The sequence below is a fragment of the Enoplosus armatus genome, chromosome 20, assembly GCF_043641665.1.
Source record: "Enoplosus armatus isolate fEnoArm2 chromosome 20, fEnoArm2.hap1, whole genome shotgun sequence".
NCBI classification, from domain to species: domain Eukaryota; kingdom Metazoa; phylum Chordata; class Actinopteri; order Centrarchiformes; family Enoplosidae; genus Enoplosus; species Enoplosus armatus.
This window is the reverse complement of record NC_092199.1, coordinates 14906828-14922653: the sequence shown is the minus strand read 5'-3', so window position 1 is coordinate 14922653 and position 15826 is coordinate 14906828. Positions and strand designations below refer to the sequence as shown.

At 44.1% G+C, this 15826-nt stretch overlaps 1 protein-coding gene across 1 annotated transcript in view; it reads left to right on the top strand.

The window, feature by feature from the left end:
• Window positions 1-15826, top strand: part of cacna1g (calcium channel, voltage-dependent, T type, alpha 1G subunit) — a 218334-nt gene that overhangs the window by 165130 nt on the left and 37378 nt on the right. Inside the window, exons 21-27 of the mRNA XM_070927129.1 lie at window positions 3177-3245; window positions 4989-5173; window positions 10765-10891; window positions 12319-12444; window positions 12578-12667; window positions 12798-12990; window positions 14676-14726. Of these exons, the coding sequence (XP_070783230.1) occupies window positions 3177-3245; window positions 4989-5173; window positions 10765-10891; window positions 12319-12444; window positions 12578-12667; window positions 12798-12990; window positions 14676-14726 (841 nt within the window). The remainder of the gene's footprint in view (window positions 1-3176; window positions 3246-4988; window positions 5174-10764; window positions 10892-12318; window positions 12445-12577; window positions 12668-12797; window positions 12991-14675; window positions 14727-15826) is intronic.

Here is a 15826-nt window from a genome sequence, read left to right as displayed (position 1 = left end):
GCGGCTTTTGAAGCACCTGCTCTACATCACCCATGGCGCCAGCATGACAAGAGACATATGTTATATTCTTTAAATAGAAATGTAGTCATTGTTTCAGAGATAAAATGTTTTAGTCACAACATTTTAGTGTGGAATGCAGCCTGAACAATTAGTTTATTGTCCTGGAAGTTATGTCACACACTTTGTATTTGGCTTGAAGTCTATTGCTGTTTTGGTTTGGCGCTGGAGGTTGCCTGGATACTGTCTTCCTGTTGCTCAGTGGAAATGATTGAGGATGATTATACCACCTATTATGATTTATTATTCCTAATTGAGCTAGGGGACAGGACATCACTGTCTGGAGCTCAAAATTGAATTAAATCAGCATTAACAGCATAAAATACAATCAGTCTAAGTTCTGTGCGTCCACGTCATCCACTCCAGACAACATTAAGATAGGGAGAAGGCGCTATGAAAGCTTTCTAGGAGGTGTGGGGTGACTCTTTTGTGTTGCTGCTCAGGAATACAGGAAGGGTTTGTAATTGCATGATTGAACGCTGCATTAAGCAAGATTTCTATGCAGCAATGCATTACTGTAAGGTGATCTACTAGCTCCTTAATAGTTAGAGAGATACTGTACCTAGATTACCCTACTGGAAGTGTTTCGTATTGGTTATTGTTTTTCACTGGCTTGTAACTAAGCAAAGTGCCTCTCAGTTTAAGTCATTGCTGACCTCTCCCACATTACTTCAAACCAGGCTGAGCTAGAATGAGCTCCTTAGGCTGATGGCTCGTGGTTCCCTGAGGTGTGGTCCGACACACTGGATGCCAGGCGTTGAACCGGGAATAACACCACCACCTTCAGAGATGAGGAATGAGAGGGAGGCAAGAGGGAGGTGTTTTACTCCTCTTGAGCCCTGAATTCCTGTCACCATCTGTTACAATCTGTTTTATTTAAATCTTCATCTTAAAATACACTAGAGCTGTAAAGGAAGCACCCACTGCACACAGTGGAAAGCCATCACCTGTGGGGGGTTGGCCGGAGGGGGAAACCACAAGATCAAATTCTCATTCAACATTCTTAAATTGGTTTTATTTATATGTATCATTTTGTTCAGTTTGCCAAAATGTAAGTATACACGTGGAAAAAGTACACTTAAGTTGATTCTGGGCTTAGTTTTGGTCAGCTAAAATGGCTAACAGCTATTTACATGCAATATTTCAGCAGCAAACTATATAGTCAGACAGAGAGCAAATTCTCAAATTCTTTAACATTGTTTATTTTATCATTTCGTTCATTTCAGTCAGCCAAAATATATATATATATATGTATATATATGTGAGTACACATTTGAAAAAAGTAACTTAAAGTTGATACTTTGCTTCATTTTTGTGTCTAAAATGGCTACAGCTAACATTATCGACATGCAGTATTATGGCTAGCAAGCTAACATATTTGTTTAGTCTTCTAGAGCTAAAGCCTGACATTGTTTGCCTGGACTTTTGCTTTTTTTATTCATTTTATTCAACAGTTGGCCAAAATATAAGCATACATGTGGGAAGGAAAGAGCCTAAAGTTGATATTGTGTTTTTGTAGGCTAGCTAGCTAAAATCTGGATTTTTGTGCTAACATGCCTGTAGAAAGCTGTTTGTTTAGCCAACAGAGCTAAATTCTCAGTTGAAGTCATTTTATTTAGAGTTTTGTGTTGTTTTCAATTTCCGTTAGCCAAATGTAAGCACACATATGCAAAGGGTAATTTCAAGTTAATTTTGTTTTACCTTTGCAGGCTTGCTAGCTGACATGGCTACAGCTTACAATATTTTGGCTAGCAAGGTTATTTGTTTGTTTGTAAGTTAACAGCTTGTAGGCTACCGCTGGTAGTTATATTCACCTAAATCTCCAGGCTTTTGCCAGAATGTGGTTGGACTAACAGCAAATTGAGGCAAACTGTTGATCTGGTGAATGACTGTCTCATTAAGACATTTTCACCTCTATCTCACTCGATCCCTCGCCCTACCCTCTTCCTCCTCTTGCCCTTCTCTCATTCCCTACCGCATGCCTGTTTGTTTCTAATCAATGGAAGTATGAAAGCTGGTTCACAGAGGACGGGAATGGCTGCTGTCAAGCCTGGAATTCATGAACCCTCTCAACGGCAGCATTCCCAGTGATGTCATGCCTGACATTCCCAGAGAATTCACGCCATGTCCGCGTTTGTGATTTTGTGTTCCTCGGAGCATGGGTGATGGTAGTCGGAGGCCGTGGGAAAGGCAGCCACCTACACCCACTCACATGCACACACACACACACATCCAGAACATAGACAGTCAGTGGCAGGACAGGGTTGTGCCCCCTCAGACAGAGGGGAAGTAGGGTAAATAAGCAGTCGCTGAAGGGATCTTATTCTTGCTAGCTTGCTTGTTTTCTCTCCTCGGTCCTTGTTTAGCTCAGTAAATAGGCTCCCATCTCCTCCTGCGTGCACACACACACACACACACACACATACACACACCACTGAGCCATGCTGCCTCTGGCAACAGGGAAGCAAGGCGCGTTATAATGTGTGTATAGATGGAGATCTAATAGCTCGGCCTTCTTGATGGTGTTTGTGTTGCGTGCGTGCTCACAAAACAAAAATTGAGCATTTATCGCTGATGAAAAAATAAAGGACCTGACGCAACGTGCTCGTTTCATTGGAAAACTGCCAATTTCAGCCTAAAGTATTTGTTTCTCAACACAACTGAAGTGTTCCACCGGTGGCATAATGCCACTTGCTCCCAGCACAATTGATTTGATTCAGGGAATTCTTTTAACAAGGTTATTTGCATTGCGGATAACATTGTCATATTTTTTCTTTTCATCAGTAAAAGGAAAACCATTAAGATTTTAGGACAAACATTAGACGTCTTGTTTGAATATTTCCCGTGGTGCTAATAAATATTAAACTTATATATATCATAATTGCGCGCCAGCCATCATTAGCGAGTACAATGGGGATGTTTGTGCGGAAATGTTTTCAAATAGTGTGCGAGGAAAATAGCTCCCTCATACATTATTCAGCTGCACACTAGATCAATTTAGAAGCAGACAAAGAACGGACTCAGTTGGAAAAACAGGCATAAAACACAAATGTGAATTTTAAAATCATTATTAGCATGTACCGCAACTCAAACAGGTTTCTCTTCCTCCTTTCCTGCAGGAGCGGATCTTCCTAACTTTGTCCAACTACATCTTCACGGCGATCTTCGTTGCTGAGATGACTATAAAGGTGAGACATTCTGGATTAAATATCAAAATCAGTAATTCTGCAGCGTGTAACTTGCTTCCCATGGCCTACTTATGGTTATCGTTTTAAAGGTACATGTTTGTTTTGCACTCTTCTTCTGGTCTTACTCACTCAGTTGACATCGGCTCTTATGCCACAGAATATTTGGTAGGTTCGGGATTTGTTGGTGCCGTAGCTCGTCATTTGTCTCTGGCTTTGACGGGCACAAGATGAAACATCTTGTGTTCTCTCACAATGTAAGAATCTTTGCATAAGATTGAGCAACCCCCGAACCAGACTCCAAAAACCGCTCAGACACAAAGCTGCAGAGGAAACACGGAGTCTGCCTGATACCGGCACGCACCGTAAGCCTCCCCAAAAAATACAAACGAAAACAGAGTTAAGAGGGAGGAAAGGGGAGGAAGAGAATGAGACTCAAACAGACAGTGAGCACACACACATACACACACACACACACATACACACACACACACACACTCTCCGGACTGTTTCATAATGCTAAGCGGAGGATTGTCTCGCCAGTATTCAAATGGACCGGCTTTGAATGGAGGTCCATGCAGGCGTGGGCGGGAGCGAGCACAGGCAGAGGGGAGGAAAGTTCATGGGTGTCACTCATTCAAAGCCTCTGTCTCTATTTTTGGTCCCAGAGCGATTGGCGGGCTCATGAACGTAGGGCCTCCACACACACACACACACACACACACACACACACACACACACACACACACACACACACACACTTACTTCTCTCCCACTACATTTCAGAGGGAAATACTGTACTTTTTACAGCTGGAGTGACTGGTTACTTTTCAGATTAAGATTTTACATCAAAAAAAGAATATGCGATCAACTTCTATAATACAGTGCAAAGATTAAACATTCATTGTGTTAGAATACATAGTTGTTGTAGAGGAGTAAAAAGTACAATATTTCCCTCTCAAATGAAGTGCACTGTACAATGTAGCATAGCATAGAAATACTCAGTCAAAGTAGAATTACCTGAACGTTTTAGGTATAACAATGAAGTACCTGAATAAATGCACTTTGTTGTCGAGGCTGTCTGGACTGTCACAGAGGCCTGTCTTTGTTGATAAAGTTGGATCAGCCTCTTTGATGATTCCCCTGTTATTTATATACAGTGCGCGCTGTTATGCATTGATTAGCTTCGACTAATGTAAATTATCTTCTATGCATCTCGTCAGTTACGATGTGTGTTTGGAAATGCATGAAGCAGAAACCGTTGTCTTGGCCTGATTTAATAAGTTTGAGCTAAAAAGACGAAAACAAAGGCAGCCAGTCTCTATTGTTTTTCTGGAATGCAAATTGCTTCATGGGCAGAATAAATGAGTGGAACCTATAGAATTAGAAATGAGGTTTGGAAAAGCTTGCAGCTTTTATGATCTTCGCTGCCAAGTTCCAAGTAAACAGTCGCTCTGCAAAGTCAATAAGCCGTGCATATAGGACATTAAGCATCAACTCCTAATAAATACAAAAGATGGCTTCATGATCTGCAAACACGCAGACAAATATAGATATTAAATTACTGATTCGCATATCGTTTCATGCTACTTACATTTGGAGTTAATATTACATTTGGAATGTGTCCAAACCAAGTTGGTGCCACAGCAGTTTACCCTTTGTGTTATCTGCTATTTTATTAACACACAGTAACCACACTCTGCTACATCTTCATGCACCGTGCCTCTATGTCCTGTCTGTGTCCAGATTGTAGCTTTGGGCTGGTGTTTCGGGGACAAGTCCTACCTGAGGAGCAGCTGGAACATCCTGGATGGGATGCTTGTGATGATTTCTGTGATCGACATCCTGGTGTCTCTCATCTCCAATTCTGGTACCAAGATCCTGGGCATGCTCAGAGTGCTGAGGCTGCTGAGGACCCTGAGGCCGCTACGGTGAGTGGTCCCCCCAAGGGATGTGGACATTTTTATAGACAAACACACTGAGAGGACAGACAACCACCCCTGAAACTGGTGATGAGGTCTCACCTTTCATACAATACGATCTTATACAAACCAGTAGGTGGACGTAGTTGGTGGGCCGTATTAAAGGGCCAGTACCAGCCTGACCCCATGTACTGTATGTAGGCTTAAATCCCTCGCCCAGAATCATGGGACAATAAAAGCACCTGATGTGGAGGTTTCGTTTTAAGAAGGCGGTGGAAACAAACTGACGTTTTCTGACATGTACCATCTTTAGGAGCTTTTGGGAGATGTGTGTGCGCCTAGGCATTTATTTTAGTGTGCATTCACGCGTGTGTTATTGTCAGCGTGTATGCAATTGCTCAGCTATGTTTATTTGAGCGGAAATAAGGCGGAAATCACCAATTTGGGGACTGTATTTGTGTTTGCATCTCCAAACGTGTGTGTGTGAGAGAGAAAGAGAAAGAATGTGTGTGTGTGTGTGTGTGTGTGTGCACTCCTTTAGTTTTGGCCTCCATGTGTTTGTACCATTTGCATGTGTGTGTGTGTGTGTGTGGCCTCACAGCTGCGTGTTTGGCGTCTCATCTCGTGAAGGGAGAGCTCTCGAGGCTTTGCCCTCTCTTGAATATTTATCGCAGTTCTCGGGAAGAGCACGACAAATCAAATATTCATTTTCATCCTGCCAAATTTACCCACTAAACACTGCTGATCTCTTCCGTCTCCTCTTTGCTTTTTGAACTTTCACCTCTGACATGAAAGAGAAATCTTGTGCAGAGACTCTTTTCGCTGAAGGCAGGGGCCTTCAAAGTATTACTTTCTTCTTTGAGTTCCTGCTGTAATATTAATGTTCGTGAACTAGGTAATGGATTTGTGTGTGCTTGACATCCTCTTTGTGTGTATTGTGTGCAATTTCTTTATGCACATTCATCTTTCTGTCACACAGCGCACAATGTAAACTGTGCATGTGATTGTCATTTAAAAAGTTTATGATACTTACACTTACTTATTCAGCAGGACATTCTTCACAAATGAAGGCAACTTTTATGATTTTTGAAGCGTAAATGGAATCCCCAGAAGTAAAGAGTGTTAGGCTATAAACAAACTACACCACAGTGACTTCAGCGTCACCACCACTAAGCTTCCAACTTGTAAAATAATATAGATAGATATCGATAGATAGATGGTGTTCGGCATGATGTCCTTGACAACCTCTGTAGTCTCATTTAGCCACTTGTTAGCAACCGCCTTTTTTAAGACACGTAAAAGCTTCAAAATTCACGAGTTATGGAACAAAACGTTAAAATCTCTTAAGCTTGTGTTAACCACAGAGCTAATCTCAGGCATCTAACCAAAAGCCCATTCAAGAAACCCAGTGACTTCGAGACGAGGGACCCGGAAGTATAAAAATGCTGACTCATGTCAGGGTTTTAGGACTCATTCCTGCAGAAAAAGCAAACGTGAACAGTGTAGTTATTACCCAGTATGCCCATTGTAAATGTCCATCCGATGTGTACGGACTCACTTCCTGGTTCACCTTTGACCCACTGCAGTTCAGTCAGCTGCCTCACGTGGAATAGATCATCATGTGAATGTAGAATATGAATAGTGTTGTTGTTTGGCGTGTTGTGCTGAGCTTGATGTTTCCACGCAGGGAGTGGGAACTTCCTCCCCTGTAGTGGAGCACAGGACCTGGGGATGGGGAGGGAGGTCTTTTGAAATGCTGTAAGAACAGCAGCAGACAGTAAGCAGATACCTCACACAACATACTTCAGAATTTGGTTCGGTTGCCACTGCACGCTGATCAATTCCACGTGAAATGTTAAGGTGTCATTACAGAGAGTGCACTTGCTGTCAAACAAGAGGCTTTCCAATTAGATCTGGTGCAACTGTGACAAAGCGAGTTCTTGAAATGACTACCTGATTCTAACTGCTGCTGAATCCTGTGTCTCGCTGTCTGCCCTCCCCTTATTTAATCCCCAGAGGGTGGCGAGGCTGAGGCTGTATTAATGTCGAGTAGGGAAGGTTTTAAAGTCAGATTAGAAAATGTGTAGCAATTACAGCAGGAAATTGGACAAATTTCAAGTTTGAGGGGGAAATGTATCCTCGGGAGCAAAGGGCAACCATTTCTCTTGGGGAATGATGTCTTCAGTTTGAGAAAAATGCAAAATGGCAGAGAGAGAAATGGGATTAGGAAGACTGTATGAAGACAGGCAGCGAGCGAGGGGGGGGAGAAACAGGAGAGGATGGAAAGAGAAAGAGGAAAGAGCTGAGCTCGGTAGCTTGCCTCTCTCGTCCCCCGAGGCTGCAGATGAGTTACGAGAAAGCAATACTGTAAAATCATTTTTTTAAGGTAGGTATTAACTTTCAATCCAAAAGGAGGAGCACAGCATTAAAGGCTATAGCATATTAGGCTATTAAGTGTGCTGCTGTGGGTATACTGTTTGGCTTGGTAATAGTGTGCTGCAGGTGCTTAAAACTCTGTTAAGCCCCTTTCACACGTGCAGTCTATCAGTCTATCTCTGAAATGCTCAGGGAAGCGGAGCAGGGATCGATATTCAGGGAAATCTGTATCGCCAGCTTCCCACCTCAAAAAACATATCACATATCTTAGTCCCTCCCAAATGCTAGTGCTGATTGCGAGAGAATGTGCTCCTCTCTCCTCGCGATGCATTTTAGGAAGTAAACGAAACAGAAAGTCAGTAAACTGAACAAAATTTATATTTATTTTTGTTAGATGTGTCATTACAAAAATATATAATTAAATCATATACATAAACATTGTAATGGATACACAGCAAGGCTATAATGCTTGCTATTTTCTTGAGAAAAACCTCAAAGCTATAAGGTTAAAAACTAAACATTCTCCAAAATTGTGCCTATCGAGCATACTGCGAGGCAGGCACAGCTTTTTTTTTTTATCCGTAAAGCTTCAGTGTTAGTTTCAATATCAGCTCGTTGTCACTCCAGTTCGATTGTGGCAGACTCCGTGGCTGTTTGAATTAAATATGAGCTTCGTCGGTGTGTTCCCCTCTGGCAGTGCAGTGCACCTCGGGTTCACACAGGCAGCATCATCATCCCATTCTTGAGCTGCTTGCTACATGTGTTTGTGTGAGTACGGTTGCAGCACGCAGGTGACTTTGTATGTAGAGGAGGAGGGTCCACATGGGGTGCAGGAGCATATGTGTGTGTGTGTGTGTGTGTGTGCCTGACAGAATGATGCATCAGTTTTGTGTAACAGGACACACACACACACACACACACACACACACACACACACCTCTGCGGTCGTTCATCAAGCCCACAGCCTGAGCTGAGGGCCGGCCTCAGGGAAAGCCCAGAGGTTAGCACCCTGTGTCACCAAATGGCACTTTTATATCTCGCAACACCACCTACACCTCATCGACAACACAGCTGCCACCCAGAAACCTACCCCCACTGGGGTGTCCATTAATTGCACCTGCCACTCTCCCAGGCTTCATTGCAGGCTTCGTGGTGATGAGGTCAGGTTTGTTTATTGATAAATCCCCCCCCGTGGTTGACCCCCGTCGGCTCAGCCTTTGAGCTCATCTGTCACATGATGATGATGTAATTATCCACTGGGTAGTTTATGTGCGTGCTGACTGGTGTGTACGTTTATTGGCCATCATGCCTCGTATGTGACAGCGCTGACGGCGGCCAATTAACTGGGCGCATAATTGCCATTCTTCGAGACGCTGAGATTATGTTTGCGTGACAACTGAATTCATTGGCATACAGTTCACATTTCGCTCATTTAGCGGCGGGTGCAAGAGCGGTGTGCTGAAGAGGAGGAAACAGCAGGGAGAAATTTACACAGCAAGGTGGAGCTAGAAACAAAGTTTAGACAAAAAAGCAGCTGCCTCATTTGTTATTCCCTCTATATCCCCGCAACACCTCCAGCCCTCCTCTCCTCCCGCTATTCCCTATTTCGATCTCCCCGCGTCTCTTAATTACACCCAGGGTTTGCACTGTGGGAACACGCCTGCCGCTTATTGCCCGACTTGTTGTTCTCTTCCCTAAGTGCGAGGGACTTGCTGATGGAGGGGAGAGATGGGCGGTGCATGTGTGCAGGTGTGTTTGCATGGCGGCAGGCTCCTTCCCCCACTGTGTGAGCTGCTATGAAATTATGCAGAGGTAGATTAGAAGAAGCGAGCGCAAACTTTTCTCTCTCTCTGGCCCCCCTCCACCCAGCTCCTCCTCGTCCTTTTTTTTGTTTTCACGTCATATGCAAATAGACTTTACGGAGAGGAGCCCATCGCAGTGTGTGTCCTTCACATCCTCATCAGAGTGTATTGACTCGTAATAAGAGGCCCCGTCTCTCCTTCCTTAATAAGCCTTTTCACTTTGGCGTATTTGTCTGAGCGGAGCTCCGAAGGAGGACATGATGTAAAGAGGTTGGCTCGAGGTTTTCATATGCAAAGCAGCAATGTGGGGAAACATCTTTTTTTGCAGGTAATGTGTGATCCGAGGGACTGTCCTTGATAGAATCCACAAACCCACCGACTTCCCCAACAAGCTGCAGTTTTCTGGACTAGGATCCCTGCCTTTGCTGAGGAATTCAATACAAATACATTCCCACACCAACAGCATCAATCTGACAAGGAGGCAGATGCAGCACTTGAACAATAGCACCCTCTGTAGCTCAGCGGTGGTATTGCATCCGAGCATTGTTTCCAATAGAAATGTCAAGAGAGGCAGTGAGGTGCAAAGTGACGAGGTGTAGCCATGGGCTCGTTATTGTCTGATCAGGACTATTGATCAGTGGCCTCTGTCGGACCTGGTGCAGACAAAGACTAATAGACAGGCATAGAATGGCAGAGCAGATTGTCACCTTCACAACCTCTTTGCCTGTGTGGCATTGCTTTAAGGCCTTTTCATGTATCAGCTTATCTATTGCATCACATTGACTTTGGTGTGTGTGTGTGTGTGTGTGTGTGTGTGTGAGGGGGGGGGGGGGGGGGGGCTGTGGGGGTACTGTTGCATCTGTGTGCTCATGCATGTACATTTGTGTTTTCTTGTGTGAAAGCCTGCGCAGATGACTGTGTGTGTGCACTGGCAGGTTTCATGTCGTATGCGTGTGTTTGTGTTTTGCCCCATCTGAGAAGAAGCTCAGCTGCAGTGCAGTGCAGACCCAGGTGCCATGCTGGCACTAATTAAACATCCTCATCAGTCCATTGGCTGAATTAGATGTGTCTGTTTCCTTGACTGCAGAAATGAAAGGAAGCAGAAAGAGGTGAATGAAAGAGAAGTGAATTTGTCTTGAAGGCAACAGGTGTTTTGGTTTGGAAAGTTGTGAAATGTGTGCAAATGAGAAAAAGTAAGTGACTGTGGAAGGGAAATCAAGAACAAAAAGAAAGGGTTTATGTGTGTATAAGTGTGTGTGTGTGTGTGTGTGCAGACAGGGTGAGGGCCTGAGGGGATGTTGGAGTTGCGGGTTGGAGCGCTGCAGGCGTCCCTGCTCCATCTGGTACGAGCTGTGCTGTAAGTGACCTAGGAAACACACATACAGGCAATGCGCTAACATCCCATTATATACCGTGTTCCAGTGTGATCAGCAGAGCCCCGGGGCTGAAGCTGGTGGTGGAGACCCTGATGTCGTCACTGAAGCCCATCGGCAACATCGTGGTCATCTGCTGCGCCTTCTTCATTATCTTTGGCATCCTGGGAGTACAGGTGAGAGAGTGGAGGGTGAGGGTGAGGGGGGGAAGGGGAGCATTCAGACGGAAATAATGAGAGACAGTGAGCAGTCTCTACGTCCGTGACACAGAAACATCACCCTCCTCCTACCACGCTGCCACAGTTTGACACGTGACAGTTCTTCATTTTCTCCCGTCCCGTCTTGGTAGTACATACATCACGAAATCTTAGCAAAAAAGAAGACTTTCCATGCTCTCTCCACATTATAACTCATATGGTGGGACACTTATGTATGCTTATCTGGTCGCAATGGAGATTTTATGGCTAACAGCCCAAGGACCAATCTACACCAATGAGCTCTTTGCCCTTGCCGCAGCTCAGGCTCCTGCTTGATCTGCCATCAGCATGTTTATGTCCATAAACCATCTGTCCAAGTGAAGTAGTGTCATGAAGGATTAATGGCTGTGACGATACCATGAGGCACAGATTGGAAGCTGTCACTTGTTAAAAGGCCTCCATACATCCTCTGGTGTTGAAAATGTTCAAAATGTTGCCAACACGAGTGTGGTCATTCATTTTTTTGTTATTTATTTCATACCAAGCAACCACTGCTGTATTGTGCACCCTTAGTTTCCAGGAAATCCTTTTGGCAGACCCCAATCCCAGCAAGTGCCCTAACCCGAAATCTTTTGAAGAAGCTTTTAAAAAAGCAGAGTTAGATGAGAAGACCTATACCACACTCATGTCTATACAGCAAATGTACAGCTACAGCCAACAGCAGGTTAGCTTAGCTTAGCATAAAGACGGGGAACATGGAAAATCAGCTAACCTGGCTCTTTCTAAAGGTAGCAAAATCCTTCAAAACAAAACCCAAGAACATGATTTGTTGTGGGAAAAACTTGTATGAATCTTCTGGAAATATACTATATATGAGATGTATGTACTTATATAAATACATGTGATATAACTATATATGTATATGTACATCTGTGATATATTCATGAATGTTTCTAAATGCTTCCCTCGAACATTAACCCCTTAACCTTGAAATAAGATTTGAGGCAACTAGCATGAAATAATGAATTCAATTAACTTTATCAAGAGCGTTGGTGAAGATAGATGGGTAGCTACATGAGTATGAGATGTGTAACTGTCCCTCTACTGCAGGAGTTATTTCGGTGTCCTATAACTTTTAGCATACATGTGGGAATATGAGTATCGTTTTAGGATAGACTTATAGAAAACTCTGAATCTACTAGGGATGATTTGGAAAAGAATAATGACCAATTAATCGTGATGTATGCAGACATGAAGGAAAATGTAACTTTACGTAGTTACTCATTCCAAGATCTCCCTACTTCCAACTGAATTGGCATTTTTTTTTTTGCCTACCCTCTAATTTCTGAAATCAAACTTACCACAAATAGCATAATAAAGGGCGTGTCTGTGTTTTTCCCCCCCAGCTCTTCAAGGGGAAGTTCTTTGTTTGTCAAGGCGAAGATGTAAGGAACATTACCAACAAGTCAGACTGTTTGCAGGCCAGCCACAAATGGGTCAGACACAAGTACAACTTCGACAACCTGGGACAGGTGAGGCCGCAGAAATGATTTCTGATCAATAAATACATAACAAATGTCTTGTTGAACTGCTTCAAAGCTTTTGCAAACCTTATGTAGTGGTATGTATTTCTATCTCACCCCGCCTTCCCTTCCTCTGCCTCAGGCTTTGATGTCTCTGTTTGTTCTGGCGTCAAAAGACGGCTGGGTGGATATTATGTATGACGGACTAGACGCTGTAGGAGTTGACCAACAGGTAAATATGTTCAAACTGATACTATGTGTTAGTAGTTCTTCATAAGTTAGAATTCAATGTGTACATACAGTGAAAGAGGGCTTCTACTGTGACTGCCTATAAAGTCCTCTGTGTCCTGTGTGTGTTTCAGCCGGTAATGAACTACAACCCGTGGATGCTCCTGTACTTCATCTCCTTCCTGCTGATCGTGGCCTTCTTCGTGCTCAACATGTTCGTGGGCGTGGTGGTGGAGAACTTCCACAAGTGCCGGCGCCACCAGGAGGCCGAGGAGGCCAAGCGCAGGGAGGAGAAGAGACTGAAACGCATGGAGAAAAAGAGACGGAGTAAGGAGAAGGAGCTGGCTGGTCGGTAGTCTTTCCACATCTTTCTGAGTCCTGCTTGATTTGAGCCTGAGCCTTTTTTTTTTTTTTTTGCTTTTTGATTTGGTTTGGCCGAATCCGGAAGAACGCAATTAGTGAGCTAGTACCAACTACAGTTGCTACTCTGCGGTAGAACCCTCCCTTTACCCTCGACCATCCTCTTTTTCCTTTCCTTGTAGGCCCCCCCGGCTAGCTTTTGTGGCAGTTCGGTGGTCACCTATTCTGGATCTGCAGACTCTGCTACAGACTGTGGAGGCTCTTCTTCAACTCCAGCATCAAATTGATCAAGCTGGATGTTAAGAAAAGCTTCCATTATCGGCCGGTTTGCAGAGCTAGGACAGCTGACCGCCGGTGTTAGCCCCCCACCCTACCTTTCCCTCCTCCCTTACCTTGCCTGGTCTACCGTAGACGCCGTGCTTGGGATGGCCCCTTGGAGCATGCCCAGTGAGTGCTGACAGACGGGGCTTGCATGGTGGTGGGTATACAGAGCTAGAGGGAGGGGGAGTTGTTAATCATTTTATCGCCCTAAAGGAAAACGAGACGACCCCCCTCCCTTCCCCTCTTGTGCATGTGGTTTAGTACAGCCGCAGGGGCAGGGACAGACTAAAATCTGGAAGAAAATGAGGAGTGTACCCTTAGTTTTTCCTGTAGATCTGAGATCACTTTGGGTGAGATTTGTAGGAGTTAGCGCTAATTCCCTGCCTTGTCTCCCCTCCCCTTCGGCTGTATAGGAGTTGGTGACAAACTGCTTGGTTTGTTTTTTATTCTTTCCACTGCCTCCTACTCGCAAAAAACACAAGCGCTAGCATCAGCTAGCATTAGACTGTTTGTGAATTTAGTGCCTATACTTACAGTATTGTACCCTCTTAATCCAAAGGCACTTTCTTTTGAAGTTTCTACAAGGAGCAGTGGACACTATTGGTTTCTTAAAGCTGAAAAACTTTGTTTTCCGTCGATATGACATGATAATTTTATCTGACGATAGGAATGTGTCCGTCCAACTCTTGAGAAATACAGATGGAAATTGATCTTCCTTTTTCAGGAGGCGTCTGCCAAGGGTATCCGACCAAATCGAGAAAAACTCTCCCAGACCCTTGCACACTAACACATGAACACTTTATATCTCAGGAGGCCCTTCCCTTCTTCTTGAAAGCGCACATAACCTTCCATGTTCCTCGTACGTTTCCCTGTTTTTGCGGGGGGGGTTTCTCCTGGCTTGATATTTTTGGCCAGGAAATCTTTTTTACACACAGTAGTGTTTAGGCTGACAAAAGGGCTAGATGTTGGTTTATTAGCAAAATAGCAAGACAAAAAGGCAAGGTTGATTGAAAGAGACTGGTGTAACACAGTTCATAAGGTGGTTGTAAATGTCTGCTTTGGTTTGAGAACTTTCGTTTGAGAGTCACCGGCTTCCTGATTGTTACAAAACAAAAAAGTAGTCAATCCAAAGAACTGGACTCAGAATCACTGGAAAGACAAAACGTAGGAACATAAACCAGCTTAATCTTTCATCGCTTCCTTCTGGCCTTACTCCATCTCTCTTTCCCCTTTTCTCTCTCTTTGACTCTCTCCTGCTTCTAACTGTCAGCCATCCTTCCTTCCTTGCTGTCTTCTGCTTCTCCCTGACTAACACGGTCTCATTCCTCTAGATTTATTGGTTCCGGGGGTGAGTTGGGCCCTCTCTGAAGGCACATTGAAAGGTACAGAGTTTCCAGCATGTTCTGTGTGTCCCTTTAAACCCCCCCACCACCACCACCGACCACGACCACCCACCATGGTGGCTAGGGTTCTAAGTTCAGTGATCACGGGAGGTAGGGCCCCATTCCGCGTCCCCGCCCCCCTGCCTCTCTCCCATCAGCCCTCAGTCCGCTGGACATGCTGTTACCTGTTTTCTCTGTCGTGGCTTTGTCTTTCACAGCTCTTCCACACCGTCCGCGATCCATCCACAGCTCTGCACCGCTGCACCACCACCACAAAAGAAGAAGACTCTTGTCTAGTTAGGTTGGCAGGGAAACTAATATGGAGTCATGGTGAGACAGGGAAAGGGTACTGTAGTCCCATTATTATAAGAATAATTCTAATTTATGATGTCCCGGGCCTTATTTTCACTGTGATGGCCGTCCTCTCTGCTGACAATATTGTGCTCGCCAAAGTAATTGCTGAGATTGGGAACACAGTGACATTGTTAGAACAGAGTGTGACAGGGCAAGAGACATCAGCATTAAGACTATCAGACAGGTTTTAACAAGACTAAAGCTTTGATCATACTTCAGCAGAGACCTTAGTTAAGCGTGTTAGCATGCTAACATTTTGTAATTAGCACGAAACACAAAGTACAGCTTGGTTTTGCAGGTATTTGGTCATAAACGATAGTGTTGGACAAAGTAAAAGACAAGGGATCACTAAAGTGATTAGGGTTTATCCTCTTAGAATCATGAATAACGGCACCAAATCTTGGACCAATACACCCAGTAGATGTTGAGATGTTTCCTTGAGTAGGCGACAATTTTGACCTTTTTGGCTTGAGATGAAAAGTCAGGGGATCACCAAAGTCCCAGGTATATATCCTCGTGGAATCATGAATGCCTGTACAAAGTTGATTGGCAATCCATTCAGTAGTTAAAAATAAGACAAAGGGTCTACAGCCACACTAGCAGGTCTGTGGAATTTTAGTTTGGCACAATGATACTTGTTGAAAAGTACAGCTGAGGCTGATGGGAATGTCATTTGTTTTGACGGTACTTGGTCATAAAGTTGAAATTTTGACTTGATGGAGCTAGATGAAAAAAAGTTATTAGGA